We start from the raw sequence: 25,962 nt of genomic DNA, 5'->3' as shown, positions 1-25,962 counted from the left end.
TTTCAGTTTTAAAACTAGGAAAGTCTGGGATGATTTGTCACTCTATTTAAGCACTGATCACATCTGATGATGTATTTATTTTGTTGTGGAAGAATATAAACTCCATGAAGGCAGACATTTTCGTCGGTCTCATTCACTGCTATCTCCACAGTACAGGAATTGCATTTGGCTCCTATCAAGACACTCAGCAAATATTTGTGGAATGAAAGAACGAACTCATGGCTGGGCTGGTTCCAGAGAGACTGTGCCAATGAGGTTTTCTTGGGCTTTTTAAAATACCCTACAGCAGGGAGGTAGCCTCAGGTTGGGCGCAGGCAAACTGTTGGGCCGGGATGGAGCAAAGATCTATGGCTCATCCATTTTGCCTTTTTTTTTTTTTTTTTAAGTTTTATTTATTCATTTGAGAGAGAGAGAGAGCATGGGGAGGGGCAGAGGAAAAGAGAAATGTTAGCAGACTGCTCCCTGAGCTCAAAGCCTGATGCCGGGCGGATCCCAGGACCCTAAGATCATGACTTGAGCCAAACACCTAGCGCACTGAGCCACCCAGAGGCCCCCCTGTTTTGCCTTCTTTAAGGGCAGAGCCCAGCTGGCGGGCCTGATGGAAAGGGCTCAGGGTGTCAGGGCCCACGCTGGGATCACTGCTACCCCCTAGCGGTCACTCTGGGAAAAGCAGTCTCACCTGGGAGCCCTGGGCAGGACAAGCCCTCTCCTCCTCCTCCCACCTTTTCCCTCTTTCCCACTCTCCTCCCCTCTCTGCTTGCCTGATGGAAAGAGCTTTGACGTGGCTCTGGCACCCACCAGCCATAGGACCTGGAGCCAATGACTAAACCTCTTTGGGACTCAGTCTCCTCATCTGGAAAATGGGCATTGCAACTCCTGAGAGTGAAATGAGATAGTCCAGTACACACCCAGTGCAGTGTCTGGCCCAGTAGATGTTTATTATTTATTATTCTGATTATTATCACGTCTGGCACTCAACAGGTGCTCGACCATTGCCGATTTGTTCACTCTCTTCTTCATCCAAGCTGAGACTCAGGATGGTACTCCTAAAGCATTCCTGGGCTTCCCTCACCCCAGACCAATGAAATCCACAATCTTTGTAATGGATATGGGCATTGGTATTTTTTAAATTTTTAGGATTTTTAAAAAATCTTTTTTTAAAGTTTTCTTTAAATTTATCTGAGACAGAGAGAAAGCATGCATGAGTGGGGCAGCGAGGGGAAGAGGGAGAGGGAGAAGCAGACTCCCCACTGAGCAGGGAGCCTGACGTGGGGCTCAGTCCCAGGACGCCGGGATCATGACCGGAGCTGAAGGCAGACGCTTAACCAACTGAGCCACCCAGGCACCTCTTCGTTGTTTTATTTTGTTTTCTTTTGTTTGAAGCTTCCCAGGTGATGCTAATGTACAGCCCAGTGGCGAACCATACTGGTGACCAACAGTCCTGGGTTATCTGGGACTTTCCAGGTATTAGCACTGTAAGTCCTACAACCGGGAAACCCCTCAGCCCTGGGCAAACAGGGATACTTGGTCACCCCCTCCCTAAAGGAACAGACCCACATTTTCTGAATCCCAGATCAAGATACACCGTCTGGGCGCCAATGACTAGAAATTGGTTGTTTGGTTTTTTAAGTTAATTTTTTTTTTTTTAAGTAATCTCTATACCCAACGCAGGCTCAAACTTATGGCCCCAAGATTAAGAGTTGTACGCTCTACAGACTGAGCCAGCCAGGTGCCCCTGGAAATTGGTTATTTGAAAGCTCAACGTGGAATAGTGGATCACAGATGCCACAGGGTCAGCCCCAGGCAGGAGTCGGGCCCTGAAGGGGAGAGCGGTCGGCTGGGGGTCAGTCGGACAGGTCTCCATCACTGGGCCCCCTTGGGCTCCAGCCACTGGCGGCCCGCTCCATGGCCTTCACCCAGCGGTCCCTCAGCTCCTCGGTTTCAGCCTTGAAGGTATAAAGCTGGCCTGACTGTTGCAGCTGGAAGACCCGAGAGTCAGCCTGGGTCCCCGCAGTCACCTGGTAGCCCAGCAGGGGGACGGAGGTGTGAGCCCGCATGTCCTAGGAGGGGAGGAGAGAGCCATGGGCCACTGTCTTTCTGCTCAGCCCCAGCACGTGGGGCAGCCAATTTGAAGGTAAAAGCCACATACCCACCTCTTGCTCCCCAAACACCCAGGAGGCACAGTGGACTGGTGGGAGGGCATCACGATGGAGGAGGACTGGCTGCCCGCTGGGCAAAGCTGTTGTGACCTGGAGTCTAGGCCCAGCTCTGAGAGCCACTAACCCTCTGACTGGAAGGAACCACATCCTCCCTGGGTCTCAGTTTCCTCCTCTGACATATGGGGCCAACAATACCCCCCATACACACACATACCATGAGAAGGCCAAGGTCTGGGAGGCAGCGGGTGGCATTACCTGAGGGGCAGCATAGACATAGAGGACGAGGGGGTCGTCCCGGGGGATCACACACCAGCCCCGGGGCCCACTCTTGCCCCACTTGTCCCCAACCAGCTGCAGGAAGCCGCACATGATGCTTTGCTCAGACCCTGTCGTGGACCCTTTCTAAAAACCAGAGAGAGAGAGAGGGAGAGAGAGAGACTGTTGGGCTGTCGGGGAATGCAGCACCCACCCTGTGTCAGACACTGGACCGGGGGCTTGACAATCACCATTTCTAGTCCTTGCAGCAACCCTACAAGGAGGGGTCATTTGTCCCTGAGCCTCAGAGAGGTCCCATCACGGCCCTATTGTCACATAGCTGGTGGGTGGCAGAGCTGTGGTCAAGCCCCAGCCAGCCTGAGCTTGGGGCAGTGCTGAGAGGGCTAATCACCTGTGAGTTGCCCCAGGGAACAGAACTGGGACCCGAGCAGGGAGAGGGCTGTGTGGCCTCCTGGGTGGGGAAGGCATGAACAGGGAACGGGGAAGACTGGAAAGTGGGCAGGGGTCCGTGGAGAGGCATAGCCATGAACCCCGGAAGCTGTGTTCAGCTGGAAGGCATGGGGGGTCTTTCCCCACCTCCCCAGGACCATAGGCTGAGAGAAGGATGGCAAGTGTGATCTCGGCTGGCTTGGTCCTGAGCACCAAGGACAGGGCCAGCACTTGCTGACTGGAGGCCCTCTGCGCTCACCTCTAGGATGCCCCGCTTCTTGTCCTCTTTGTCCTCGCGGAGCACATTTCCAGTGAGGAAGGTGTAGCAGTGGAAGCACACGCGGTTGGGTCTGTTGCCATCATATTTGAGCTCAGCCCGGTAGTCAGAGCACTTGGCACACACCACCTAGGCAAGGAGGGGGAAAGAGGGGCTTGGGGCCTGAGGTGAGGCAGAGGAGGGCTGCACTGGTGCCTTGGCACTGGTACCTGGGAGATGGTGGGGGGCATGAGAGCCCCTGGGGACAGGAGGAACACAAAGCAAACTTCAGGAGAGGAATGGAGGCAGAGACAAGTGGTCCCCTGTGCTGGCAGAGGCCCAGCCTGGAGGCCATGGCTTAAGGGGAGAGCTCAGGCCCTGCGCTCCCCCAGCTGGGAGCTCAAGAGCTTCCTCCCAGCGCTCCGCACCCCCCCGCACAGGTGTGTCTTGATTCCCCCTTTGTGAGAGCGGCTCTTAATCCCAGGGGCTTCCCTGCACACACCCCTGCCTCTAATTCACTTCTCCAAGCTCTCTCTCCCCTCTGCCATCTCCTCTGATTGTCCCAGCCTCCCCACCAGGGGGACAGCGCTGGCCCTTCCATTTTCCCCTGATAGCAAGGGGGGCAGTGACTTCCCTAGGGCCCCTCCACTCACAGGCAGCAGCTGGCCCTCCCTGGGACAAGACAGGTATTTAAAGTTCCATGGTTTAGCTTTAAGATTCATGCAATCCTAGAGTCAAGCGTGTTCTAATATAAAAATGAAGGGTGGATTGTTTTTGCCAGGAAGATCTGTCATGTGCATTGGGGGGAATGCCCCCCACCCTCCCCCTGCTGGCCCAGCGAGGAGAAAGCCCCCAGGCAGACCAACACGGATCATGCCAGGAAGCCAGAGAAAGAGGCCTGGCAAGACTCGGAGAGAAGCATGGGGGGGGGCGGGGTGTAGCTGTAACCTCCAGGGAGACTGGGGTGTCACCGTGAGTCTAGGATGTGGGGTTGGAAATGGGGGGCAAGACACAGAGATGAGGGGGCTCCTCTGGGTGGCCAACACAGCACTTGGGAGGGCCCCACTGGAGAAGGCCTGGCCAGCCCCACCCTCACCAGGATTCCGGTCTGGCAGGTGGGAAGACAGAAACTGGGCACCCGAATGACTGAAAAGATGACTCACAGAATACAAAGGTCGGTGCAGGCAGGAGAAATCCTGAAATTGGGCCAGGGGTATCTCACAGAGCCCTACACAGGGGGCTTTAACTACCTTGGGAATATTTCATTTTATTGAGCTTTAAATTTTTTTTAACTTGCTAGTGTATATTTATTTTCTCCTCCCCCAGCTTTTTAGTCTGAAAAATTTCAAACCTACGGACAAGTCAAAAGAACACTGCAATGATACTGTCCCCACCAAACTCTCCAATTGTTAACATTTTTGCCACATTTGCTCTCTATATATCAATGTACTTTTTTTCTGAACAATTTGAGTATAAATTACAGTGATTGTGACACCATACCCTCAAATTAATAGCTGGTGTCGCGTAAGAACAAGAGCATTTTCCTGCCTGCTCATTATGTCATGATCACACTTGGGAAATTTAACATCCATCTAGGATTACTGCTTGTGATCAAAATTTCCCCAAAGTTCCCAATAAGGGCCTCTGCGGCTGGTTTCGTTTTTCCCATCCACGATTCAATCAAAGATCATACATTTCATTCAGTTGTCAAAATGTTATATTTCCTCCCTGTACCTTGAAGGTCACAGGTATCGTGACTCTATGCGCCTTTTTTGTATTTCTTAACTATTTTAAATAATGTTTTAGGAACTACTTACCAAATTGCAACCGTGAATTGACTCAACCCTTATTTGCAGACGTGAATCACCAAGAACAGTGGCTAATCCCCGGATCCTTTCTATTTGGCTCTGATAGAACGCCTCACTTACGTCTGAACACAGGTGTGTTCCCAGTCCTTGAAATTTACTCTGTGCCCCAACTGCCATGGAGTGCATTTTGGGGACACCTCCCTGCCCAGCTGGTCTCCTGTCTCCTGGAGGTCATTAAAGACTGAGGCTGTAAAGGGCTTCTCTGTTTGCAGAGTAAACCGAGGGGGGTTGTTGGGTCCACAGAGAACAGCCCAAGTGCAGCGGGTGCTTGAAAAGCAAAGCAGGATCTGCCTCGAGGAACCAGGCCTGAGCTGATACAAGAAGGCGACAGGTTCCTTCCTCAATCAGCTGGTGACTGCCGCTCTGAGCGAGCCCCACCCAAAACTGCTGAGGAAGGAAAGGAGGAGCTCACTACCACCCTGAAGGCAGTTATTATAATCCCTACCGCCCAGGCGAGGAAACTGAGGCACAGTTAGCCGCAGAACTGAGCAGGTGCTGGAGGGCCAAGGACTTCCCAGAGAGGAGGGGTCCGAGAGCCAAGGTCGCACAAGAAGACGGGAGGAGAGGCGTGGGGCTGGTGGGGTGCTGGGACTGCTGGGTGGACTGGGAGACCACCTCCCCAGGCTGAGTCTGGGGCTCTCAGGAAGCAGTGGTAAGAACAGGTGAACGCACAGGGCCACTTCACAGGGTGTCTCGAGCACCTCGTCTAAGCCCTGCGAGCCTCATTTCCCCATGTGCAGAACGGGGATCATAGAAGCCGCTGGGTCGCAGGGGGACATTGTAAGATCCAAACAAGGCCACTCACATATCCGGGCCTGAGTTAGCACCCAGCGCCCCTGGGTGGCATGGGTTCAGGCTGGCAGAGTTGGTGGGGAGACCGGAGGGGCCCTGGGCTGGGAGGGTGGAGGCGGACGAGGGACAGGTGAGGGGACAGGTGCTGGCGGGACTACTCACGTAGCCACAGGCGCGGCAGTGGTGCCGGCGGCGCATCAGGGCGTTGAAGGGCTCCCGGCAACGCATGCACATGGTCACCATCTTGTCCCGGACCCACTGTGGTGCCCGGAGGCCCAGCTCCTCGGACTGCAGCTGCTGGGCGGTCAGGTGGGGGCTTCAGGACCCCCTTCTGACCCTGCCCCGAGGCCCGGGGGCCTTCTGCCCACCTGCTTCCCAGGGGCTTCCGCTCGAAGCGGCAAGCACTATACTACGGATCAGTTCATATGACTCCCTTTGCACAGGTGAGGAAGCTGAGCCCAGAGATGTCAAGGGACTCAGCAAAGACACCCAGCAAGCCAGAGTTCGGAGCTCAGAGTGGAAGTCAAGTCCCCCACTCTCCCTCTCCCACCGTACCTGCCTCCCACCTCCCCTTGGTATTAATGTTTCATGGGCACTTTCATCCCCAACCTGCCTCCCCCCACAGCCTGAGCTACACAGACATGAAATCGTTCCTAGGGAGGATTGCATAAAGAGGCTCCCAAAGGAGGGATTCCTGGGTGGCTCAGTTGGTTAAGCAGCTGCCTTTGGCTCAGGTCATGATCCCAGCGTCCTGGGATTGAGTCCCACATCGGGCTCCTTGCTCCGCAGGGAGCCTGCTTCTCCCTCTGACTCTCCCTTCCACTCTGTCTGCCTGTGCTTGCTCTTGCTTGCTCTCTCTCTGACAAATAAATAAATAAAATCTTTGAAAAAAAAAATTAAAAAAGTGGCTCCCGAAGGAAATTTTTGCTAATGGGAGAACCTTTGGCACGGAGTCTCTGATGTGGGGGTGGGTGGGCTTTCTTGGGTCCCTTTAAATCAGTCCCAGTGGGTGACACTCCCCTGCCCTGCGGACTGGGTTAGGCAGAGCCAAGAGAGGGAATGCGCCTGTGTAAGACTGGTGGCTCCCACGAGGAAGGCAAAGGCTTCATTTACTTCCTGCTCCTGGGTGTCTCCCTCAGGGCCCTGGACTGCAGCCTTGAAGGTTTCATTCCGCTTCTCGATCTGGTCAATGGCTGCTTGGCAGGCCTAAGGGGACATGGGAGGCGGTTAGGGAGTGGCAGGGAGGGCTCACTCCTCTGTCCATCCACCCATTCGGTCAACAGACACTGCTGGAAGCCTCCTGGGTGCTGGGTGCTGGGTGCCGGGTTCTAAACACACCCAGCTGACTCAAGGGAGGAGAAACAGTTAGCCTCAGATTACAGATGGGAAAACTGAGCCTCAAGGACATTATGTGACCTGCCCAAGGCCACCCAGCTAGGCAGCGAAAGGCAGCAAGATCTCAACCCAGGTCTCATTCCAAACTAACACAGAGCGACCCCTGAGGAAGCACAGGGAGCAGCTGGGCATGTGTGCACACATGCGCACACACACACCCCCTGCCCCCACCCCTGGCCTGGGTGGGTAGGCTGGGTTCAGAACCCCAGGGGCCCTGGAATGTTCTGGTACCTGTATCCAGGAAATCATTTCCTCCTGGGACCTGCTCGGAAAGTGAACACAGGTGTTGAGGAGAGCAGCCACTCCCGGTTTTCCCGCCTGGCCCAGCCCTCAGCTCCATGCCTACCGGGCTTGCAGCTCCAGAGTGCGCTGCTTCCCCGACACCAGGAAGGAGTGGGGGAACTCCGCATCAGTCAGCTCCCGCACCTGCTCGGGAATGAGAGGGAGATGACTTGTTCAGACTTGTCACACCCCGTCCCTCCAGGCACCGTGGGGTGGATGGAGGTGGATCGTGCCCAAGGAACAATTCGAATTTGAGGGACAGGTATGAGGACCTTCTCCATGGCCTCCCAAAATCTATGGAGCCAAGTAAATGCACCTGAGCAAACAGGATGTCAAGGCTCCTAGAATTTCAGAGGCAGCTAAGTTGACTCTGTGTGAGGTAGGAGTGACAGTTTCTCAAAGGATTCACCAAAGATGGAAATTGGGTCATAAATTGGGTTTGGGGACAGAGCTTTTTCAAGAGCAGACCTAAGGTCTAGAATAAGACTCTTCATCCCATACAGGGAAGGAAGAAATTGGTTGCCCAATCCAGAGATCTGACAGACATCTCCCCCTACTTCCTGTCTTTCACTGTTCCCCTGTCTGAGAACCCCAAGTCCATAGCCATCATGAAGTCTGCCAGTGAGAAATACTTACTATGTGCCAGCCACTGAGCTCAGGGCTCCCCATATATGTTCTCAGTTAACACATACTGCTGAACCCGCCAATCAACCCTAATTCTTAGCTGCGACACTCCTCCTGAGGGCAGTGGCAGCCAGTCATGGTCTCGAATACCCGAATCTGGTCAGGCCTCTAGGCTAGCTGCCAGTTTACAAGAAATGCGGGGGACCATGGGACATGTTGAGTGACACCTCAGGGGTGCAGTCAGCAAAATCCAGTCCGTGAGAAATGCTCCCGGAGAATGAGCTGATTGCTTCAATTAAAACATGAGAAAAAAGAAGAAGGAGGGGATGTGTAATGGATTAGAAGGGATGTCAGAAACACATCCTAAATGATTCAAACACATCAGCTGTGAGAAGGCATTTACACGTCAAAGAAAACCAAAGGATCTTAGTATTATTAAATAATTAGTATTAATTTGCTAGATGTGATAATGGTCCTGTTGTCACCTTTTATAGAAAAAAAAAAGAGTTCTTATCTTGTTCAGACACATACTGAAGTATTTATAGGTGAAATGATTATGGGTCTGAGCTTTGTTCTTAAAGAATCCGGTGGAAAGAGGAATAGGAGGGGGATGCTGGGGAAACAAGACTGGCTTTGAGTTGACAACAGCTGAAATCAGGTGATGAGTGTACACAAGTTCTTTGAGCTACTTTCTTGGCTCTAAACTGTCCATACGAAAAAGTTAAAGAAAATCTTCACAGTAATCTTGGGAGAGAGATGCTACCACCCTCATTTAGGAGATGTGGAGATGGAGGCTCAGAGAGAGCAAGAGACCCGCCTGAGCTCACACAGCAGCCAAAGGACAGAATGAGGGTTTGAATTCAGGGTTTGGGCCTCCCAGGGGAAGGCAGAAGAACATCTATTTCTACCTCACCCCAGAGTCCCGTAAACGTAGACCTCTCCCAGAGTGGAGAGTCACAGGGGGAAACTAACACGTAGACAAGAGTTCCGGTGTGGGGAACCTTGTTGTTCTACCTGTTACCTGAGGCTTTCTGCTGGCTCCCTGCCCTGTGGCAACCAGGCCTTTGCACACCCTCAGGCCGGCCCACGGTGTCCCAGGGAAACTGACTCTGGATATGTCCTTCCTCATGTTAGGGCTGCTCTACCCTAGAGTTGGTCTGTTCCCTCTAGAAGGTGCCTGATGTGATTTGGACTTGAATCCATGGTAATGGGGAGGCTCTGAGGGTTGAAACATGGAGAAGCTCCTGTGATGTGGAAAGAGGTGTTGAGGAAAGTCACTCTAGTGGCAAGGGGCAGAGAAGGACTGGATCTGGGGGGAACAGACCAGCCTGCACCTGGGAAGCAAGAAGCTTTCTCTCTGGGGGACGATATGGGGAAATCTGGCAAGACTCCATGACTAATTGGTGAGGGAAAGAGGGGAGGGAAAGAAAAGAGAAATCTATGGTTTGGAGCCCAGAGATAAAAAGAAATATGATGTTTTTAATAGAAAAGGGGGAACCAGGGGCGCCTGGGTGGCTCAGTCAGTAAACCTCTGCCTTCTGCTCAGGTCATGATCCCAGGGCCCTGGGATTGAGCCTCATATCAGGCTCCCTGCTAGGTGGGAAGCCCCCTTCTTCCTCTTGCACTATCACTGCTTGTGTTCCCTCTCTCGCTGTCTCTTTCTCTCTCAAATAAATAAATAAATAAAGTATTTAAAAAAGAAAGAAAGAAAGGAAGGAAGGAAGAAAAAAAGAAAGAAAAGAAAAGAAAAGAAAAAGGGGAACCAGAGGGGCCAGAACCCCCCTCTGTAGAAGGGCAGGATGAAAGCTTCTAGAGGATTATTTCCAAGGTCTGCTGTGCCCAGTCTCGACCACTCCCCAAGTCTGGGCCCATTCAGGGCCCTGCTAACCCATACAGTGCCTTTGTGCTAATTAGAAAGAGACACCCCTTCTTCAAAACACTTTACTGACATCTGTTGGCAAACTGCATAATATTCAGATTTTGTTGGAACAAGACACTTGACTGCCATCTGCCGGACAATGAGAATTTTAAGTAAACAGTCCACAATGTCTGCTTGGATGAGATGTGCTCATCCTACGTGAGATGTGCTTGTGCAGTGCCCAACCTACACAGTTGTACATGGAAACTCCAGGTGTGTATGTGCCTGCATCCCTTCCTTCTTCCCAGGCTGGCCTTGTGCGGGATGGCACAACATTAGGACCAACTGGGACCTTGGGAGAATCAGCTGCTGAGAACTGGGCTTCCTTGCTATCCAGAAAGGAGGAGGCCAAGAGGGTCATAGGCCAGTGGGAACCATCATGGTGGTCAAAGGCCAGACCTACCTTCAGACCGCAGACTTGGGAAATGGCTCCCATGCAGATGGCGGGCAGGTAGATAGCTCTGCCCTGGCTCAGCCTGGACCCTTCAGGAGAAGGTGCCGGGCAGCTGCTGGAGCATTCGACACTCTCTGCAGGAAATGTGCTCACTGGGATTGACAGGAGCCAGGAACTCGGCACGCACTGATGCTCTCGGTCTTGTCTCTGTGTATTTTCTCTTTAGGACTCTGTGTTGATCTCTCTATTCTTGGCTTTTCTATCTGTCAATCTCCGCCTCTCTTTTTCTACACCTGGGTCTCTGCCAGCCCTAAGACAGGGCTGCCTGTCTCCATTTCTGTTTCTGTCTGTCTGTTGCTCTCCATAAACCTGCCTTTCTCAGTCTCACTCACTAAGGCTCCCAGACCTACAAGCCTGCACACACCCTCGCCCCTGGGACATTCTGACCACTCAGGAAGGGCAGTTGGATGCCACGGGGTGAAGGGCTACAATCATAAAAGACTGCAGGCAGCTCAGGTGTGGGGAGGAGGCTAGAATCCCCACAGGGAGCTCAGGTCCCCCCATTGGACTTCATCATGCTCAAGCTGCACCCCACTTTCGGGCCCTTGATTGGGCCCAAAATGCCATGTAAGCCCAGTCAGGAGCAAGACAAGGTCCTCCCTGCTGAGGGGTCTCAGAGGCCCAGGGGTTCTCCAGAGGCCTGAGGGTCCTGGCTCAACTCCTACCTGCACCTCCCTCCTGGGGCAGAACCTGGGTGGGGGGGGGCAGTGACAGGGAGACCGGATGGGAGAAATGGAAGCATACCGAGATCAGCCGGACTTGACCTCCACTTCTCCCAGCCCCAACCTTCAGGACACACTGGAGCTCAGGAGGGATCAGAGAGTTGTCAAGAAAGTCCCCCCTGCACCCTGACTTATTCCACTAAGCCTGCAATTCTCCATAAGCTTTGCGCCTCTGAGTTGAAGCCTAAAGAGGAGACAGTCCAGTAGGGTGATTGTCCAGGGACTCTGGACTCTGTTTTACCTGGTATGATTGCTCAAACCAAGATTTGCTGTGTGACGCCAAGCAAATTATAACCTTTCTGGGCCTCAGTTTCCTTTCAAAAGACTTTTAGGGGAACACTCTTACACTGTTGGTGGGAATGCAAACCAGGGCAGCCACTCTGGAAAATAGTAGGGAGCTTCCTCAAGAAGTTAGAGATCACTCTACCCTACGACCCAGCAATTGCACTACTGGGTATTTATCCAAAGAATACAAACATAGTGATTCAAAGGGAGCACATGCACCCAGATGTTTATAGCAGCAATGTCCATTATAGCCACACTATGGAAAGAGCCCAGATGTCCATCGACAGATGAATGGATAAAGTAGATGTGAGATATATATGTATATATAGAATATATATATAATATTGAAATATTACTCAGCCATGGAAATGAATGAAATCTTGCCATTTGCAACGACGGAGATGGAGCGAAAGGGTATTATACTAAGCGAAATAAGTCAGTCAGAAAAAGGCAAATATCATGTGATTTCACTCATGTGAAAATTAAGAAACAAAATAGATGAACATAGGAGAAGAGAAGGAAAAACAAAATAAGATGAAAACAGAGGGAGAGACAAGCTGTACGAGACTCTTAACTATAGGGAACAAACTGAGGGTTGCTGGAGAAGTGGCTGGGGGATGGTGTAACTGGGGGATGGGCATTAATGAGGACACTTGATGGAATGAGCCCTGGATGTCATATGCAACTGAGGAATCACTAAATTCTACCCCTGGAACTAATTAAAAAAAAAAAAAAGACTTAATTTTTTTAGATCAATTTTAGGTTCACAGCAAAATGGAGAGGAAGATACAGAGATTTCCCATATACCCTCCCCCGCCCCCACACACTCAGAACCTCTCCATTATCAACATCCCCCACCAGAGGGGGACATATGTGAGGACTGATGAACCTCCATGGACACATCATGGTCGCCCAGAGTCCGCAGTTCCCATTAGGATTCACTCTTGGTGTTGTACATTCTGGGGGATTGGCCAAATATCACTCCAGTGAAGCATGAGACAGCTTCGCCGTGCTTAAAATCCCCCAACCTGCGTGTCCCTCCCTCCCTCCCCACTAACCCCTGGAGCCACCGAGCTTTTTACGGTCTCCATAGTTTTGCCTTTTCTGGAGTGTCCGACAGCTGGAACCACACTATGTGTAGCCTTTTTCAAATTGGCTTCTTTCACTTAGCAAAATGCACTGAAGTTTCCCGCCTGCCTTTCCATGGCTGGGTAGCTCATTTCTCTGTATCACTGAACAATATTCCGTGGTCTAGATGTGCCACAGTTTATTTCCGGATTTATTATTTATTTATTTATTTTGATGGGACTAACTACAGATAGACTCACACGCAGGCATGTACCTGGTTATTCCTTTGTAGTTATTCACGGGGAACGACTAGCTGTCCCTCAGTAGCGGGCTAGCTGAATGGGTTATAGTACTTTGCACAGATGGGAACACCCTGCAGCTACCCACAGAAGGGTGAGGCCATTCTTAATGTCCTGACGTGAACGATCACCAGACTTAGCCTGGAGTGAACTTAGTGAACTTAGCACTCAGTGAAAAAAGCAAAGTGGAGAACAGTGTCTCTGGAAAACGATTTCATTATTTACGCGAAACGTAAGTAAAGAAGCAATAATAAATATATTATTAGTTGGTGTCTGCAAAGACTACCTCCAGAAGGCCTTCGAAGAAGCAAAAAGTCTGTCTCCTGGAAGGGAACTAGGGGCTAGAGTTGGGGGGAGACTTCTCATTGTATGCGCTTTTTATATTTGATTTGGGGATGTGTATTATCTATGCTTTAAAGTTAAAAGGTGTTATTTTTAAAAGAAACAGGCAAAGGAAACTAACAACTCCTCCACTATAGGGATACATGAGAGTCTGATGGGGTGATGCAGGGCCCAATCCACAGGGACCAGCCAGTAGGTGGACACTATTTATGGGCTCCTGTCCCCATGCATTTGTGGCCATCTCTGGCTGGGGAGACACACAGTCTAGCGGTGGAGCTGACCATGCAGACCCTCACTGCTCCAACTGTGGCCTGTGGCCTGCAGCGGTAGCAGCTCTGGGAGCTGGTTAGCAATGCAGAGTCTCAGGTCCCGCCCCAGACCAACCACATCAGGACCTGCATTTTCGCAAGACTCCCAGGGCCTTGTGCACATATTAAAGTTGTTAGAGCTCTGGGGCAGTGGATAGGGAAAGCAGAGAGAGGTCAGGCCAGGGAGGGCACTGTCCCAAAGAGTGGGTCAGGCCTGTGCGCCCCCACAGGGGAGAGATCCTACCCCAAAACGTTCCCATCTCCATGTTAGCCCAGGATCTCCAGATTTGGGTTCCTGGGTTGAGAACCTGGCAGACCCTGTTGCCATTCCCCATACTCGATCCCAGCCTCAAGAAGAAGCCCGGCGCTGTCAGGGAACAGGGTGCCTCTCACCTTCATTCCGGCCACGTCGATGCGGGTCCTCACCTGGAACTGGGCACCTACCTGGATGACCTTGGGTATACAGTAGAGTAGCATGTTGTTGAACTGCCGGAGACAAGGAATGGTGAGGGAGTGGGTAGTGGGCAGCAGGGCAGGAAGGACGGGGAGGCAGAGCTGGAGCACCCCTGAGCCTCCCTCTCCTCTCGCCAGGCTCCAGGTCAGCTCCCAGGAGTCGCAGGTGTGATGAGGAAGGGGCTGTCTATCTGGCCTCCAATCTGACGAGGATGGTCACTGAAGAGTCGCCCTGCCTGTGGGCCTCAGACTTACAAGGCCTTTCTCATGGGGGCTCAGGGCTACAGGGGCTCATGGGACATTACAGCCCCCTCCTCCAGACCTCCAGGGAGGACCAGTTGCCAGATTTCCAGGAGAACTTCCCCCGCCCCGGCTTCGTGAGTGCCAATTTGGGTAGTTCTTCTCACCAGCTAACCTGATTCTCTCCCGCTCTGCGTTCCTAGAGCAAGTTTAATGTTTAAAGTTCCTAGAGCAGTTTAATACTGCAAGGTTTGGAGCCTAACAGACTGGGTTCCAATTCTGCCTCTGTTGCTTCCTAGGGCCTACCTGAGAAACCCCTCAGTTGGAAATCCTGAGGCCTAGCCTGTGACTTGTCTAAAGTCACCGGGTGCCAAAGCAATAACGCCCAGAGAAGCAGGCTCTTCCCTGCCTCTCCCATGGTGCCAGGCAGACACGAGGCAGGCAGGACCTGGTGGGGAGTGGCCCCTGGACCGCCCTCTCCAGGGCAGGGGGAGCGGGCCACTTAGCATCCTCGTACCAAGAAAAGGTAGCGCTCCATGGGGTCACTGCGGCGGAAGGAGATTTTGAGGACGGGACCTTCGCGGAGCAGGGTGTTGGAGGGGTCCACTATGTCATCCTCAAGGCCCAGGCGCTGATACACATCCCACAGGTCCTGCAGCCGCTCCTGGGACAGGGGGAGCACCCTCAGCCAAGGCCCCGCAGGGCCCATCTGCTTCTGGAAGGTTTGTCTTGTGTGGACAGGGACGGGAGGTGAGGGGGAGGACAGCAGAGGCCGAGGGGATGAATAGATAGTGACCTGGACGGCTGGGGGGTGGGGTGGCTGAGAGCTGCAGGGAGGAGGTACAGGGCCCCTGGGGATGCCTGCTGGTCCCACCGCTGAGGGCGAGATGCTCACCATCTCAGTGATGGCTGCGTTGGAGTGCTGAGCGGCCAAGAAGATCATGTCCAGTGCTTCTGAAGGAGGGCAAGGGCCAGAATTATCTCCTGAAAATGTGGGGCTGGGAGCTGAGGCAGAAAGTCCTTAAGGCTTAACAAAGGGGCCGAGAGTCTGCTATGAGTATGTAGGTGAAGCCTGGCCAGCACACGGGATGACTGTGTGATGGCCGCCATTTCTCACCCAGAGTGGAGAGGCTGGAAGCCACTGAAAGATAGGGCTTAGGCACTGGGCTTCTGTGACCAACTCATTCCTTCCCAAACCAAGCCAGACCCAGAGGGTGCTGTGGAAAGAGCACGGGCTTTGGTATAATATAGGCATAGCTTCAAATCCCAACTCTGCTCCTTTCTGGCTGTGTGACCTTGGGCAAGTTGCTTGATCTCTCTGGGCCTTAGTCGCTATAAAAAATGGTTAATGGTATAGATAATGTCTAGGAAGTACCAACAATCAATGTTGATAGCTGATGGGGTGCTCAGTCAATAAAGGGGAGTGGCTCAGGCCTCCCTAACCCCGTGGATTCCCGGGGGTGGTGTCCTCACTCTGAGCATCGGCCCGGTCTGGAGCCTGGGCTGGCAGCTTCTGGACGTACTCCTTGAGCAGCAACTCATAGCGTGGGATTCTCTGCACAGGCTCCAGCATGTGATGCTGCAGAGTCAGGCTGCCGGAGGCCTCGCTGCTCTTGGGGAGGGATGGGAGGAGGAAGAACAGTGTGGGTTGAGAGTAGGGAAGGGCAGAGCGGGCCGCTGAGATGGCCAGGGGTGGGTGGGGGGAGTGGGTGGGGCAGACTGGCGTGGGAAGCCTGTGCAAGCAGCTGAGCGGGAGGTGCCCCAGATCCCTTGGGGAATCTGAACCAGTACCCACCAGGGTGGCGGTGCAGGCTCGGCCCCAGCCCTTGCCCAGCCTCACCTGAATGCGGGTGATCACCTCCTGGAAGGGGGCAGACTTGTCAGTCCAGCTGGCCAGCAGCTCAGCCGCTCGCTCAAAGTTCTTGACATACTCACTGTACATCTTCAGGAATGGGGCCAGTTTCTGGATGACGTCACCGATGCGGGGGGTAGCTGTCCTGGAAGAGGGCCACCTGTACTGCCTTCAGCCCAAGGACCTCCTCTCTCGACTTCAGGCAGGGTCAGGTTAGGCCAGGCTCTCTGAACCACACAACCCCCCAAAACAGTCCTTCTGCTGCACTTCTGGGTGCAGGCATGGTGGCTCATCACCCTCACCCACATGTGTGGGGTCCAGCCCCCTCAGACTCTGAGCCCCGAGGGCAGATGCTGCTCTCTTCCACCCGCAGACCCAGCATAGCGTCGGGCCCCCACCGCACATCCCGAAACCACTTGAGGCAGCTGACATAATGGCAGCAAGGGCCAGAAGCCAAGCACCGTCCAAGACACGCCACGGGTCTCACCCCATTTAATTCTCACACCTCTGTGCGGGTTGGTCATCGGCCCATCTTAGAGATGACGGAACAGCCCCAGAGGGGTAAGAACATATGCAGGGTCATATCATGGTAGGGCCTGAAGATCAGCCCAGGGGCTGTGACAGCAGAGCGATGAGGGGCCCCACGGTCCCTGAAGCTGGCCTTCCTGAGTTTGATTCCCAACTGTTCCACTTACTCTAGCTGTGTATTCTTGGACAAGTCACCTAACCTCTCTGCATCTCCATTCTCCCATTGGAAAAAAAAACCAGGAATGGTGGTAAGCATAAGGTCATCTTTAAAACAATAACAACAAAACACCCAGGGGTGTCTAGGTGGTGAATTTGGTCAAGTGTCCGACTCCTGGTTTCAGCTCAGGTCATGATCTCAGAGTCATGGGATCGAGCCCTTTGTCTGGCTCTGAGCTCAGAGTGGAGTCTGCTTCAGATTCTCCCTCCTTCTCCCTCCTACTCACTCTCTCTGTCTCTCAAATAAATAAAATCTTTTTAAAAATCTTCAAAATAAAATAAAAGTAACAAAAACCAACCCACATTTTATCATGAAAAACTTTAAGCCATCATGAAGGAAAAAGAATATAATAATGAGGCCCTATAAATCCGACTCTGAATTCAACAACTATGGACATTTCTCTTTGCTGAAGAATTTTAAAGGACACCCCAGTCCTTGTGGCATTTCTTTAGCAAAATATATGAAGCAAGTAATTCCTCCACCAAATGCTTCAGTGGTCATCTCTGAAAATGAAGACAGTTCCTTGCATCACCGCACAGGAGATGGGTTTGAAGAATCAGTGAGTTCATAGGTATGAAACCCAAGGCCGGGTATGTCAGAAGCCCTCAGTTAGCACTGCCTCTTTCCACTGGCTCTGAAGTCCCTCAGCCTGCTGGGGACCGACACACCCCCTTCCCCGGGACACACACACACAGTCCCTTAGCACCCACGTGTCCAAGCCCCTTACTGTGAACACAGACTGAGCCCAGGGGAGCTGATGGTCTCCATCAGCAGGGGCAGGGGTCCGAACAGGCCAAAGCCAGTGCCGCGGGTGTCTGCACCTTGTCCCGGCCTGGGCTGCGGCCATGGGGGCTCAGGTGTTCACGGAGGACCTCTCACCAGTCGTCCAGCCGCCGCTGCAGCTCCGGGAGGAAGAACTGTGCGTGGAACTGGTAGATGGAGGAGATGTTGGAGAAGATGAGCCTGACCACATCCTCGGGGAAGGCCTTGCTGGCACGGGCCTCCCTCAGCAGCTCCTGGAAGAACACCTGCAGCCGCGCCCGCCAGTCACTAGGTCCATGGCCGAGATGAGTCCCCCAACCCCACCCCGCACACCCGCCCAGGCGGAGACAGGCACAGCCTGGGGCCTTTCCGGGCCCTTCTGTGCTCTGGGGGATGCTTTCACCTCTTCAGCCTCCCATCATCCTTGAAACAGCCTCAGGAAGAGACAGAAAGGGCGGTATTCTGCCCACTTTACAGATGGGCAAATGAAGGCCTAGAGGCTCAGGGACTTGGCCGGGGGCTGGCCGCTAATGAATGTCAGAAATGGGCCCACCTCGTGTCGGTCAAGGTCTTCGACTTCACCAAGCTAAGGATCATGCTCCAAATGCACAAATATTTAACCCTCAGGCTTGGGGCTTCTTAAGAATGTGTGAAGTCTAATAACAGTGAGGATGTTGGGTGTGGGGGTGACAGATGAGGACTCTGCGGGCGCACGGCAGGGAAGGCCACGTGCATTCTGCTACATGCGAGGTGCCGGCCTGGGCACCAGGGCTGGAATGACAGGTGGCATCAATTCCCTAAATCGTCATTTCTGCCCCAACTCCAGCCAATGGGGGTGAGAGACCGAAACTTCCTCGAATCACATGCCAGGTCCTCACTCTCAGCGCCAGTGAGGTACACATAAGGGAGAGTGAAGGTGGGGAGAGGAGAACTGGGTGCTGGGGCTCAGAGCAGGACAGGGCAGTATTCTGGCCCCTGACCTGGTCTAGCAGATGTAGTCGGGCCACGTAGGCCTTCTCTGTCTCCAGGAGCTCCTGGACGATCCTCTTTTCCTCAGGCTCCTGCAGGCGGGTCAAGGGGGAGAAGGAGAAGGAGAGAGACAGCTCTGGTCTTCTCTGATGGGGACCCTGGGTGTAGTCTCCAAAGATGTCCCAGTGAACGCCCACTTCCCGGCACTCATGCCCTCCCACAGTGCATCTAGGCTGGCGCCAGGATCACTTTAACAAAGAATGGGGCAGGAAGTGGGGCTGTGCCAGACCTGGTCCAAAGGCCTAAAAGGTTTGGAAGCTTCTTGGAAGCTTATGTTCTCTTGGGAGCCAGGAACCACCACATCTGGAGATTTGGCTGCCCTGATGGAGAGGCCATATCAAGAGTAGAGGCCCAAAGACCTCAGTCAGAGAGACAGCCAAGGGCCCAGCTGTACCAGCACCCTGGCTGAACCCAGCTTCTACTGTCCCTACCCAGATACCGGGCTTGAGAACTGAGCTGTCTTGGGCATTCCAGCACTGGTCACCATCTGACTGCAGTCATGGGAGAAACTCTATCATGGGCTGAATTGTGTCCCCCTCCCTAAATCCATACATTGAAGGTCTAAAGCCCCAATATGACTGTATTTGGACATAGGGCCTTGGAGATGATAATTACAATTAAATGAAGTCATAAGGGTGAGGTCCTCATCCAACAGGACCAGTGTCCTTAGAAGAGTAGGGACAGACCCCAGGAGAGTATGTGCATGAGGACACAGTGAGACAAAAGCCATTGATAAGCCAGGACAAGAGCCTTCACCAGACACCCACCCTGCCAGCACCTTGATCTTGGACTTCCAGTCTCCAGAATCGTAAGGAAATTTATTTCTTGTAAATCGCCCAGTTTGTAGCATTTTGTCATGGCAGCCCCAAGCTAGCTAACACAAGCCCCAAGTGAGACCAACAGAAGAACCATAGGGAGCTTTCTAGTCAACCCAGAGATTTGTGAGAAATAATAAATTGTACTCAGCCACCACATGATCACCCTCCCCATTTTATAAATGAGGGAACGGCACAAAGAGGCACTTTAAAAGTGCTTTGCCTAAGGTCACACAGTTAGAAAGCATTAGAGCTGGGGCATGACCCCTGGTGGTCTGGCTCCAGGGTGTACAGGATCATGCACCCTAGCCCTTGAACTCCACAGACAATCAAACCGACACCCAGACTGGGCAGGTGACCCATCCAGGATCAGTCTAACGGCAGCATTTGCACTAGCCTCTATTTCTAGTTGGAATTGTTGCCTTTTTCGGGGGATAAACTGAGGCCACACTTGGGAAGGGTACCAGTTCACAAGATGGAGACCCTTCTAAGCTGCGTGGCCTTGGACAAGTTCTTTAAGCTGTCTGAGTTCTCATGTCCTTGCCTAAAAGATTCCCTCAGTGAGGGGCACGGGAAATGATGCCAGCAGTGGGGTGCACTGTAGGCATTAACCAAAGGCCATTAAGAGGAGAGAATCTAGCTGTCAATTGATCTCTGGTGACATAAGACCCCCGCCTAGGAAAGTGCTGGCTTTGGTTGGGGGAGAATTTTCTGGGAGGAGGTCAGTGAAGGGGTCCCCCCAGCTCCCCACTTTTGCTCTAGCCCTCAGGCACCTGTGTCCCTAGCCCAGGGTCGGTCCCAGGCTGGCAAGATTTCCTCCAGGCTCCACTGGACAGTTTGTTCTTCAGGGAGCTCAGGTACCGCCTGCTAACCATCCTGGGCTCAGACCCCTGCAGGGTCTCCCCAAGGTTGGGCTCCTTCCATGGCTCTGCAGGTGGGGGAGCCCTGCCCCCAGGGCAGTGATGTTCAATCTCCAGCTTGCAGACTCTGGATGCTGCACCTGGAGTCCTGAGGTGAACAAAACAGATTTGAGGGTTTCCTGGCTGTAAAATAGGAAGAAGGATAGCACTTCTATCCTTATGGGTAGGGGTTATGGGTGGGGATTATGGGTGATTAATGCAAATCACAGGTATGAAGTGGCCCCTGCACTCAGAATGAATTTGCTAAGTAAAACATCCACTTCCTTCCCCAACATCTTCTTGGAGGGAACTCCAGTCTTCAAAATGAGTCAGCTTAGACTTGTTTTGTTTTCTGGAGAAAAACATACTTCCCTCTTTAAAATGCAGTGAGGAACCCCTCATCTGTATGCAGTGCTTTCTAAGTGGCCCCAGATCACCCTCACCTGTACATCTCACCTCTGTTTTTAGTCTCTGTGGCAGGAAAGGCCCTAAAATCTGAGTAACTTACATATGGAGAGGAGGTGGGAGCCATGGAACACTCTACAGGGAGGGCAGAGTTGCTGAAGCTGGGGCTTTTCCATGGGAACCGTGCCCTCTACATCTCCAGTGGCAGGGGAAAGGCAGTCTGGAAGCAGTTTCCTTGTTCCTCTAGGAATGCCCTCTTTGTGTAGCTTTATGTGTGTTTATCCTACTACTAGGTCCACAGGCTAGTTAAATTCTTTAGATAAAAGAGGCCACCCTCACTGAATATATCCCACGATTTGGGCTATCCCCATTTTCTTTGGTATGGAAAGGCTTGCAATGAGACAGACAGGCTGGTAGATGGAGAGACCAGACATGTACAAAGTCTCCAAAACTCTGAGAAAGGTTTTCATGACCCTGGTTTTGCAGCTACGAAAACTAAGGTACAGAGAGCATTCGTGACAAAGCTGGGGTGACAAAGATGGGATCCAGATCAGGCATGCTGGTTCCTGAGACCTCACCATAAACTGCCCCTCCCCATTTGAGTTAAGGAGAAGCAGGTCCGGAGGGTCAACATGTCCGCCCCGAGTCCCTCAGCTGTTTGGTGGGAGATAGAGGATTGGAAACTAGTCCTCATGGCTCCCCATGGGCTCTTCCACCCCTGTCTGGCACCCTGGTGCCTGGTTCCTCAGCCCGTGGAAATAGCTGGATCTCTGGCTTTCTGTTCTACATTTGGTTTCAGCTTCTGCATTTCCTCCAAGTGCCCCAGGCCAGCTTCTGTTTCTTTTTCACCCCTCAGTTTCAGATCAGCTAAGGTGCTGGGGAGACCTCACAAGAAAGCCAAAGCCAAGGCTGCTGGTATGGGGTCCTCACCCAATAAAGGGTGGCTCTCACCCTGTGGACAAGGCCTCCTCTGACCCCATCCTGGTCTGCAGGCTGCCTCCTCCTGCCCAGTGTTGCCTGGGCCTGGCACACATGCCAAGGGTCTCCACTGGGCATGCCTGGCCTGTTGAGTTGGGTGGTGCTCTCTCCCCACACTCCAAGGGGTGGGTGGTGGGCCAGGAAGGGTGTGCCTAGAGCTGTCCTCGGTGCTGAACTAGAATGTGCTTGGCAAAGAACTCTGGGAGAGGCGGGGTAAGGTCAGGAGCTCAAGAAGATGAACCACCCTTCTAGGCCCACATCTGTGCCATATCCACTGCGAAGCCCACAGAAGTCTTTCTCTGTTCTGAGTGCCCTCAGCACAGAATCTTGGCTCCTCTATTGTCTGTGACCTGGCATCACAGTGATTCCATAGCTTAATGGTCAAAGACAGAAATCCTCTCAGCAGGGATCATTCTTACGGCTCCTGTTCCACTACAGTTCCTGGGTGATGCTGTGTATCCCAGGTCAAGTCCATATCCAATGACTAGTCCATGTGGGGGTACAAAGACCCCTGGCTTTGCCTCAATAGAACAACCTGATGGAAATCTCAGCTCCAGAGCTCCTTGGGACAGGCTGAGGCCTCTGTTGCAAGTATACACAGTTCAGCTTCTCCCAGTGCTATATCCTGCACCGACAAGTGTCATTCCCAAAACTATCCCCAGTAAATCTACTGAAGCAAATTTCTACCTTAGAGTCTATTTCCAGAGAATGCTACCGACAACAGTTTTTAACACAGTGCTGGGTATAAGAGACACCGGCAGGGGGATGCCCAGGGTGGCTCAGTCAGTTAATCATCTGCCTCCGGCTCAGGTCATAATCCCGGGGTTCTGGGATCGAGTTCCAGCGTCGGGCTCCCTGCTCAGTGGGGAGCCTGCTTCTCCCTCTGCCTGCAGCAACCCCTGCTTGTGCTCTCCCTTTCTCCCTCTCTCTGACAAGTAAAGAAATCAAATCTTCAAAAAAAAAAAAAGAAAAAAGAAGAAGAAAAGAAAAAAAAGCCTGCAGAGTAGATTAATGTCACACAGACACACACAGACCGCCAGGGCCACCAGTAACCTCCACACATCCGGCCCAGTTTTTTTCCCTTCAGATGCGAGCCCCTATCCATGAACCTGAAGCATTTTGAGCCTCCCTGCCTCTCTGTACACCCACAGTCTCATCAGAAGGTAGGACTACAAATAGACCTACCCTCTGGAGGCTCTTAGATAATTAAAGGAAAAAAGTCACACAAGTCACTTGGAACACTGTCCCAAACGTAGGCTGCTGATCCGTCCAGGTTCGCCCAGTACAGTCTCAGCTTTTCCTTTCGCCCCCTTCCCTCCGCCAAAAAAATTTAATGGCATCCACTTCCAGTTTTAAATGTGCCCTGATTGGAATGATAAATTATACGGTTGTCCTACTTATAAAGAGTGTCTGATAAGCATCACTATCATTGCTGAGGGAGAGGCAATGGGTGGAGTCCTGCAGCCCCAGCACTGTGGGGCCCACCCACATTCACTCAACTACACACCTCTGGACTGTCCCCAACACATCTGTGCACACACCCTCCCTGCTGCGCAGCTCCTGGGGCCTGACTACACTCCTCCATGCTACCAGGAATCCAGGCACAGTCCAGATAGGAGGAGGTGTCCAGCATGGGCCCAGAGAGAGAACTGCACTGTGGGGGGACCAAGGTGGCCCGAGTACTGATCCTTAACCATGGAGACAGGGAGGGCCTGGGCTCCAGGCCTGGTGGTGGGTGGGCAGAGGGGGGCCCGGGCTGGACAATGGAACTACAGGGAGCCCACCGGTTGGCTCTGGCGACCCTTGCCACCCCCACCACCCCATACCTGCTGTTTTCAAACACGGTCACCAGACTGGACACAGATGCCAGCTTCTCCTTACTCTCTCCCTCCATTCTGCAGGCCTCCATGGTGGTCCTCAGCTACCCCCTGAAACAGGGCGGGAGGCCTCCAATCAGCTCCCTCAGCCACCCTCACCTGGGGTCACAGAGGGGCTAAGGCATCCTGGAATGAGCCCTGGTCTTTCCAGAGGGCCCAGTAGGCCTGCTCCCAGCTTCAGAGTAAAGAAGGAGAAGTGGTCCCAGAGCCACAGCCCCGAAGAGGAAAGGCCCGTGCTTCCTCCAGGAGGGAGGAGCCTGCTCAGGCCCCATCCTCCCTCACAGGGTCTGACCTTATGCTCTCAAGGGGGCAACGGGACCCAGAGGCAGTTTCTGGAGCCCTCCCATGGCTGATCTTGACCAGTCACGATTTCTCATAAGGCCCAGTGGATTTTACTTGAGATTTTCTCAGCAACTTCTTTTCTGCATCTGACCAGTCGCTCACTCGATGAGGAAACCACTCTTTTCAAATTAAAAATAGATCACAAACCTGTTAAGGGCTCGCAGGAAGGAGTACCGAGCTGCTCTCACCTCCCCATCTGGGCTCTCATTTTAATGGCTACTGTCTCCGCCTCCTTGCCCCAGGGGAGAGCAGCTTCCTCCCCGAAACTCTGATAATAACAGCTAACGCACACTCTTTTTAGTGCTTTACAAGCATTTTCTCATTTAATCCCACAATAACCTTATGAGGCAGCCCCATTACTACCTCCATTTCACAAAAGAAAAAAACTGAAGATCAGAAAGGTCAAGTAACCTGACCAAAGTCACCCAGTGAGGACACAAAAGAAGTCAGATGTCCAAAGCAAAGGTGAGCTGCCTACAATTCCAACAGAGATTTGGTTGAGAATCCGGATGACCACATTCTTGCTTCATCATCCCCAGACTGCCCTGCTCTTAGCGTGCCGGGTTGTCTCTGCTGGAAGCTTCCCCTACCACCCGGTCTCCCAGCCCTTCCACAACAGATGCCCATCTCCTAATCCCCCTTACAGCTTTACTGGCCCTTCAGGGCTCTCCCACTGGGTTCCAGTCTCACTGGTCCTGAAGCAGGGCGCTCCGCTGAGACTCATCTTTGTCCTCAAAGCCTAGGGACTGGGCCTTAGTCATCTGGATCCCTCATGTGGATGGCACAGCTTCATGCCCAAGCACCTGTAAACCCCCGGGGGCTCACACACCCACCTGCCCCACCAGCTCAGAGCTTCGCCTGAACAATTTCTTCTAGCAGATGCCTGACTACTTCCCCCAACCCTAAACTTCACCAATCCTCTCCACTTCTTTTCTTTTTTAAGATTGTATTTATTTATTCATTTTTCTAAAGAGTTATTGATTTGAGAGAGAGAAAGGGAGAGAGAGCATGTGAGGGCAGGGGCAGAGGGAGAGAATCTTCACAAAGACTTCCTGCTGAGCACAGAGCCCAAGGGTGGGAGTGGGGGGTGGGGAGGCTGGGACTGGACTCAATCCCACCGCCCATGAGATTGTGACCTGAGCCAAAATCAGGTCGCAGATGCTCAAGAAGGACAGAGCCACCCAGGTGCCCCAGTCCTCCTCACTTTCTGTTTTCACATTTTATCATGGAGAAGTTAGAACACATGCAAAAGTAGACAGCATAACATAATGCACTCACATGAACCCATAACCCAGACCCAACAACCATCAACTCATGGCCAGTCCTGCCTCATTTGCAGCCACATTCATTCCCCCTTATTTGGAAGAAAATACTCAATGTCAAATGATCACTCCCATAAATGTTTTGGTGTGTATCCAAAAGATAAGGAAACATATATATATATATATATATTATACACACACATCCATATATGGTAATAGTATTCCCTATATGCATACACACATATGCTACATACATGTATATGCCTATACATAAGACAGTACTACCATTTCCATACCCCAAGAGATATTTACCAGTAATTCCTTGAAGTAATCGAAAACTGAGTCAGCAAAGATCCAGTTGCCTCCTAAATGTCATCTCCAGTGGCCTGAGTCCTCCCCAAAAATTCATCTGGTAACCCTAGCCCCCAGCGTGTCTATATTGGGAAACAGGGCGTTTAGGAAGTAATTAAGCTTAAATGAGGTCATATGAAGAAGGTCCTTTTAAGGATTGGTGGCCTTCTAAGATAAAGAAGAGCAATCTCTTCACGCCCACCTCTCCCCACAGCCTGCACACACTCTGAGGGGAGGCCATGGGAGGCTAACCAGGAAGAGAGACCTTACCGGAAACAGAACACCGCGAGTGCCTTGATCTGGAACTTCAAGCCTCCAGATAATGAGAAATAAGTTCATGCTCTTTTTCAGCCTCTCGGGCTGTGGTATTTTGTTATGGCAGCCTGAGCAGACTCATCCATCATCATTTTTTTTCTTTCTTTCTTTTTTAATTTGGAGCTATGGGCTCCTGGCTGATTCAGTTGGTGGAACGTGT

At 52.4% G+C, this 25,962-nt stretch overlaps 1 protein-coding gene across 10 annotated transcripts; it reads right to left on the bottom strand.

Moving 5' to 3' along the window:
- Positions 1-1,343: 1,343 nt before the first annotated feature.
- Positions 1,344-25,730, bottom strand: FGD2 (FYVE, RhoGEF and PH domain containing 2). 10 transcript variants are annotated; one of them, XM_045071118.1, is made up of 17 exons: positions 25,449-25,730; positions 23,482-23,583; positions 20,147-20,381; positions 18,510-18,590; positions 17,647-17,795; positions 16,011-16,167; positions 15,644-15,782; positions 15,066-15,124; positions 14,688-14,834; positions 13,871-13,963; positions 7,522-7,601; positions 7,407-7,437; positions 6,894-6,986; positions 5,943-6,077; positions 3,124-3,270; positions 2,415-2,561; positions 1,344-2,060 (listed from the first exon to the last, which is right to left on the bottom strand). In XM_045071118.1, exons 2-17 carry the CDS (start codon positions 23,562-23,564, stop codon positions 1,845-1,847), a joined length of 1,992 nt encoding a protein of 663 aa, XP_044927053.1. In that variant the 5' UTR covers positions 23,565-23,583; positions 25,449-25,730; the 3' UTR covers positions 1,344-1,844. The 10 variants fall into 10 exon arrangements, 9 of the variants coding, with proteins under 9 accessions (XP_044927053.1, XP_044927055.1, XP_044927056.1 ...); XM_045071120.1 differs by lacking the exon at positions 25,449-25,730 and adding an exon at positions 24,022-24,080; XM_045071121.1 differs by lacking the exon at positions 25,449-25,730 and adding an exon at positions 23,825-23,959.
- Positions 25,731-25,962: the final 232 nt, after the last annotated feature.

This window comes from Mustela putorius, unplaced genomic scaffold, assembly GCF_011764305.1.
Source record: "Mustela putorius furo isolate JIRA1106 unplaced genomic scaffold, ASM1176430v1.1 tig00003983_pilon_pilon_pilon, whole genome shotgun sequence".
Classification (NCBI taxonomy): Eukaryota; Metazoa; Chordata; class Mammalia; order Carnivora; family Mustelidae; genus Mustela; species Mustela putorius.
The sequence above is the reverse complement of the archived record's forward strand: the minus strand, read 5'-3'. Positions and strand labels throughout refer to the sequence as shown.

Bases quoted from the DNA above. Each gene is read 5' to 3' on its own strand.
- FGD2 (XM_045071118.1), bottom strand. From the start codon at position 23,564: ATGGAGGCCTGCAGAATGGAGGGAGAGAGTAAGGAGAAGCTGGCATCT. The intron at 6,987-7,406 runs GTACCAGAACAT...ATGTCCCCTTAG, and splicing joins AAATGATTTCCTGGATACAG to GCCTGCCAAGCAGCCATTGA. The intron at 2,562-3,123 runs GTGAGCGCAGAG...TCTGGTTTTTAG, and splicing joins AGAAGCGGGGCATCCTAGAG to AAAGGGTCCACGACAGGGTC.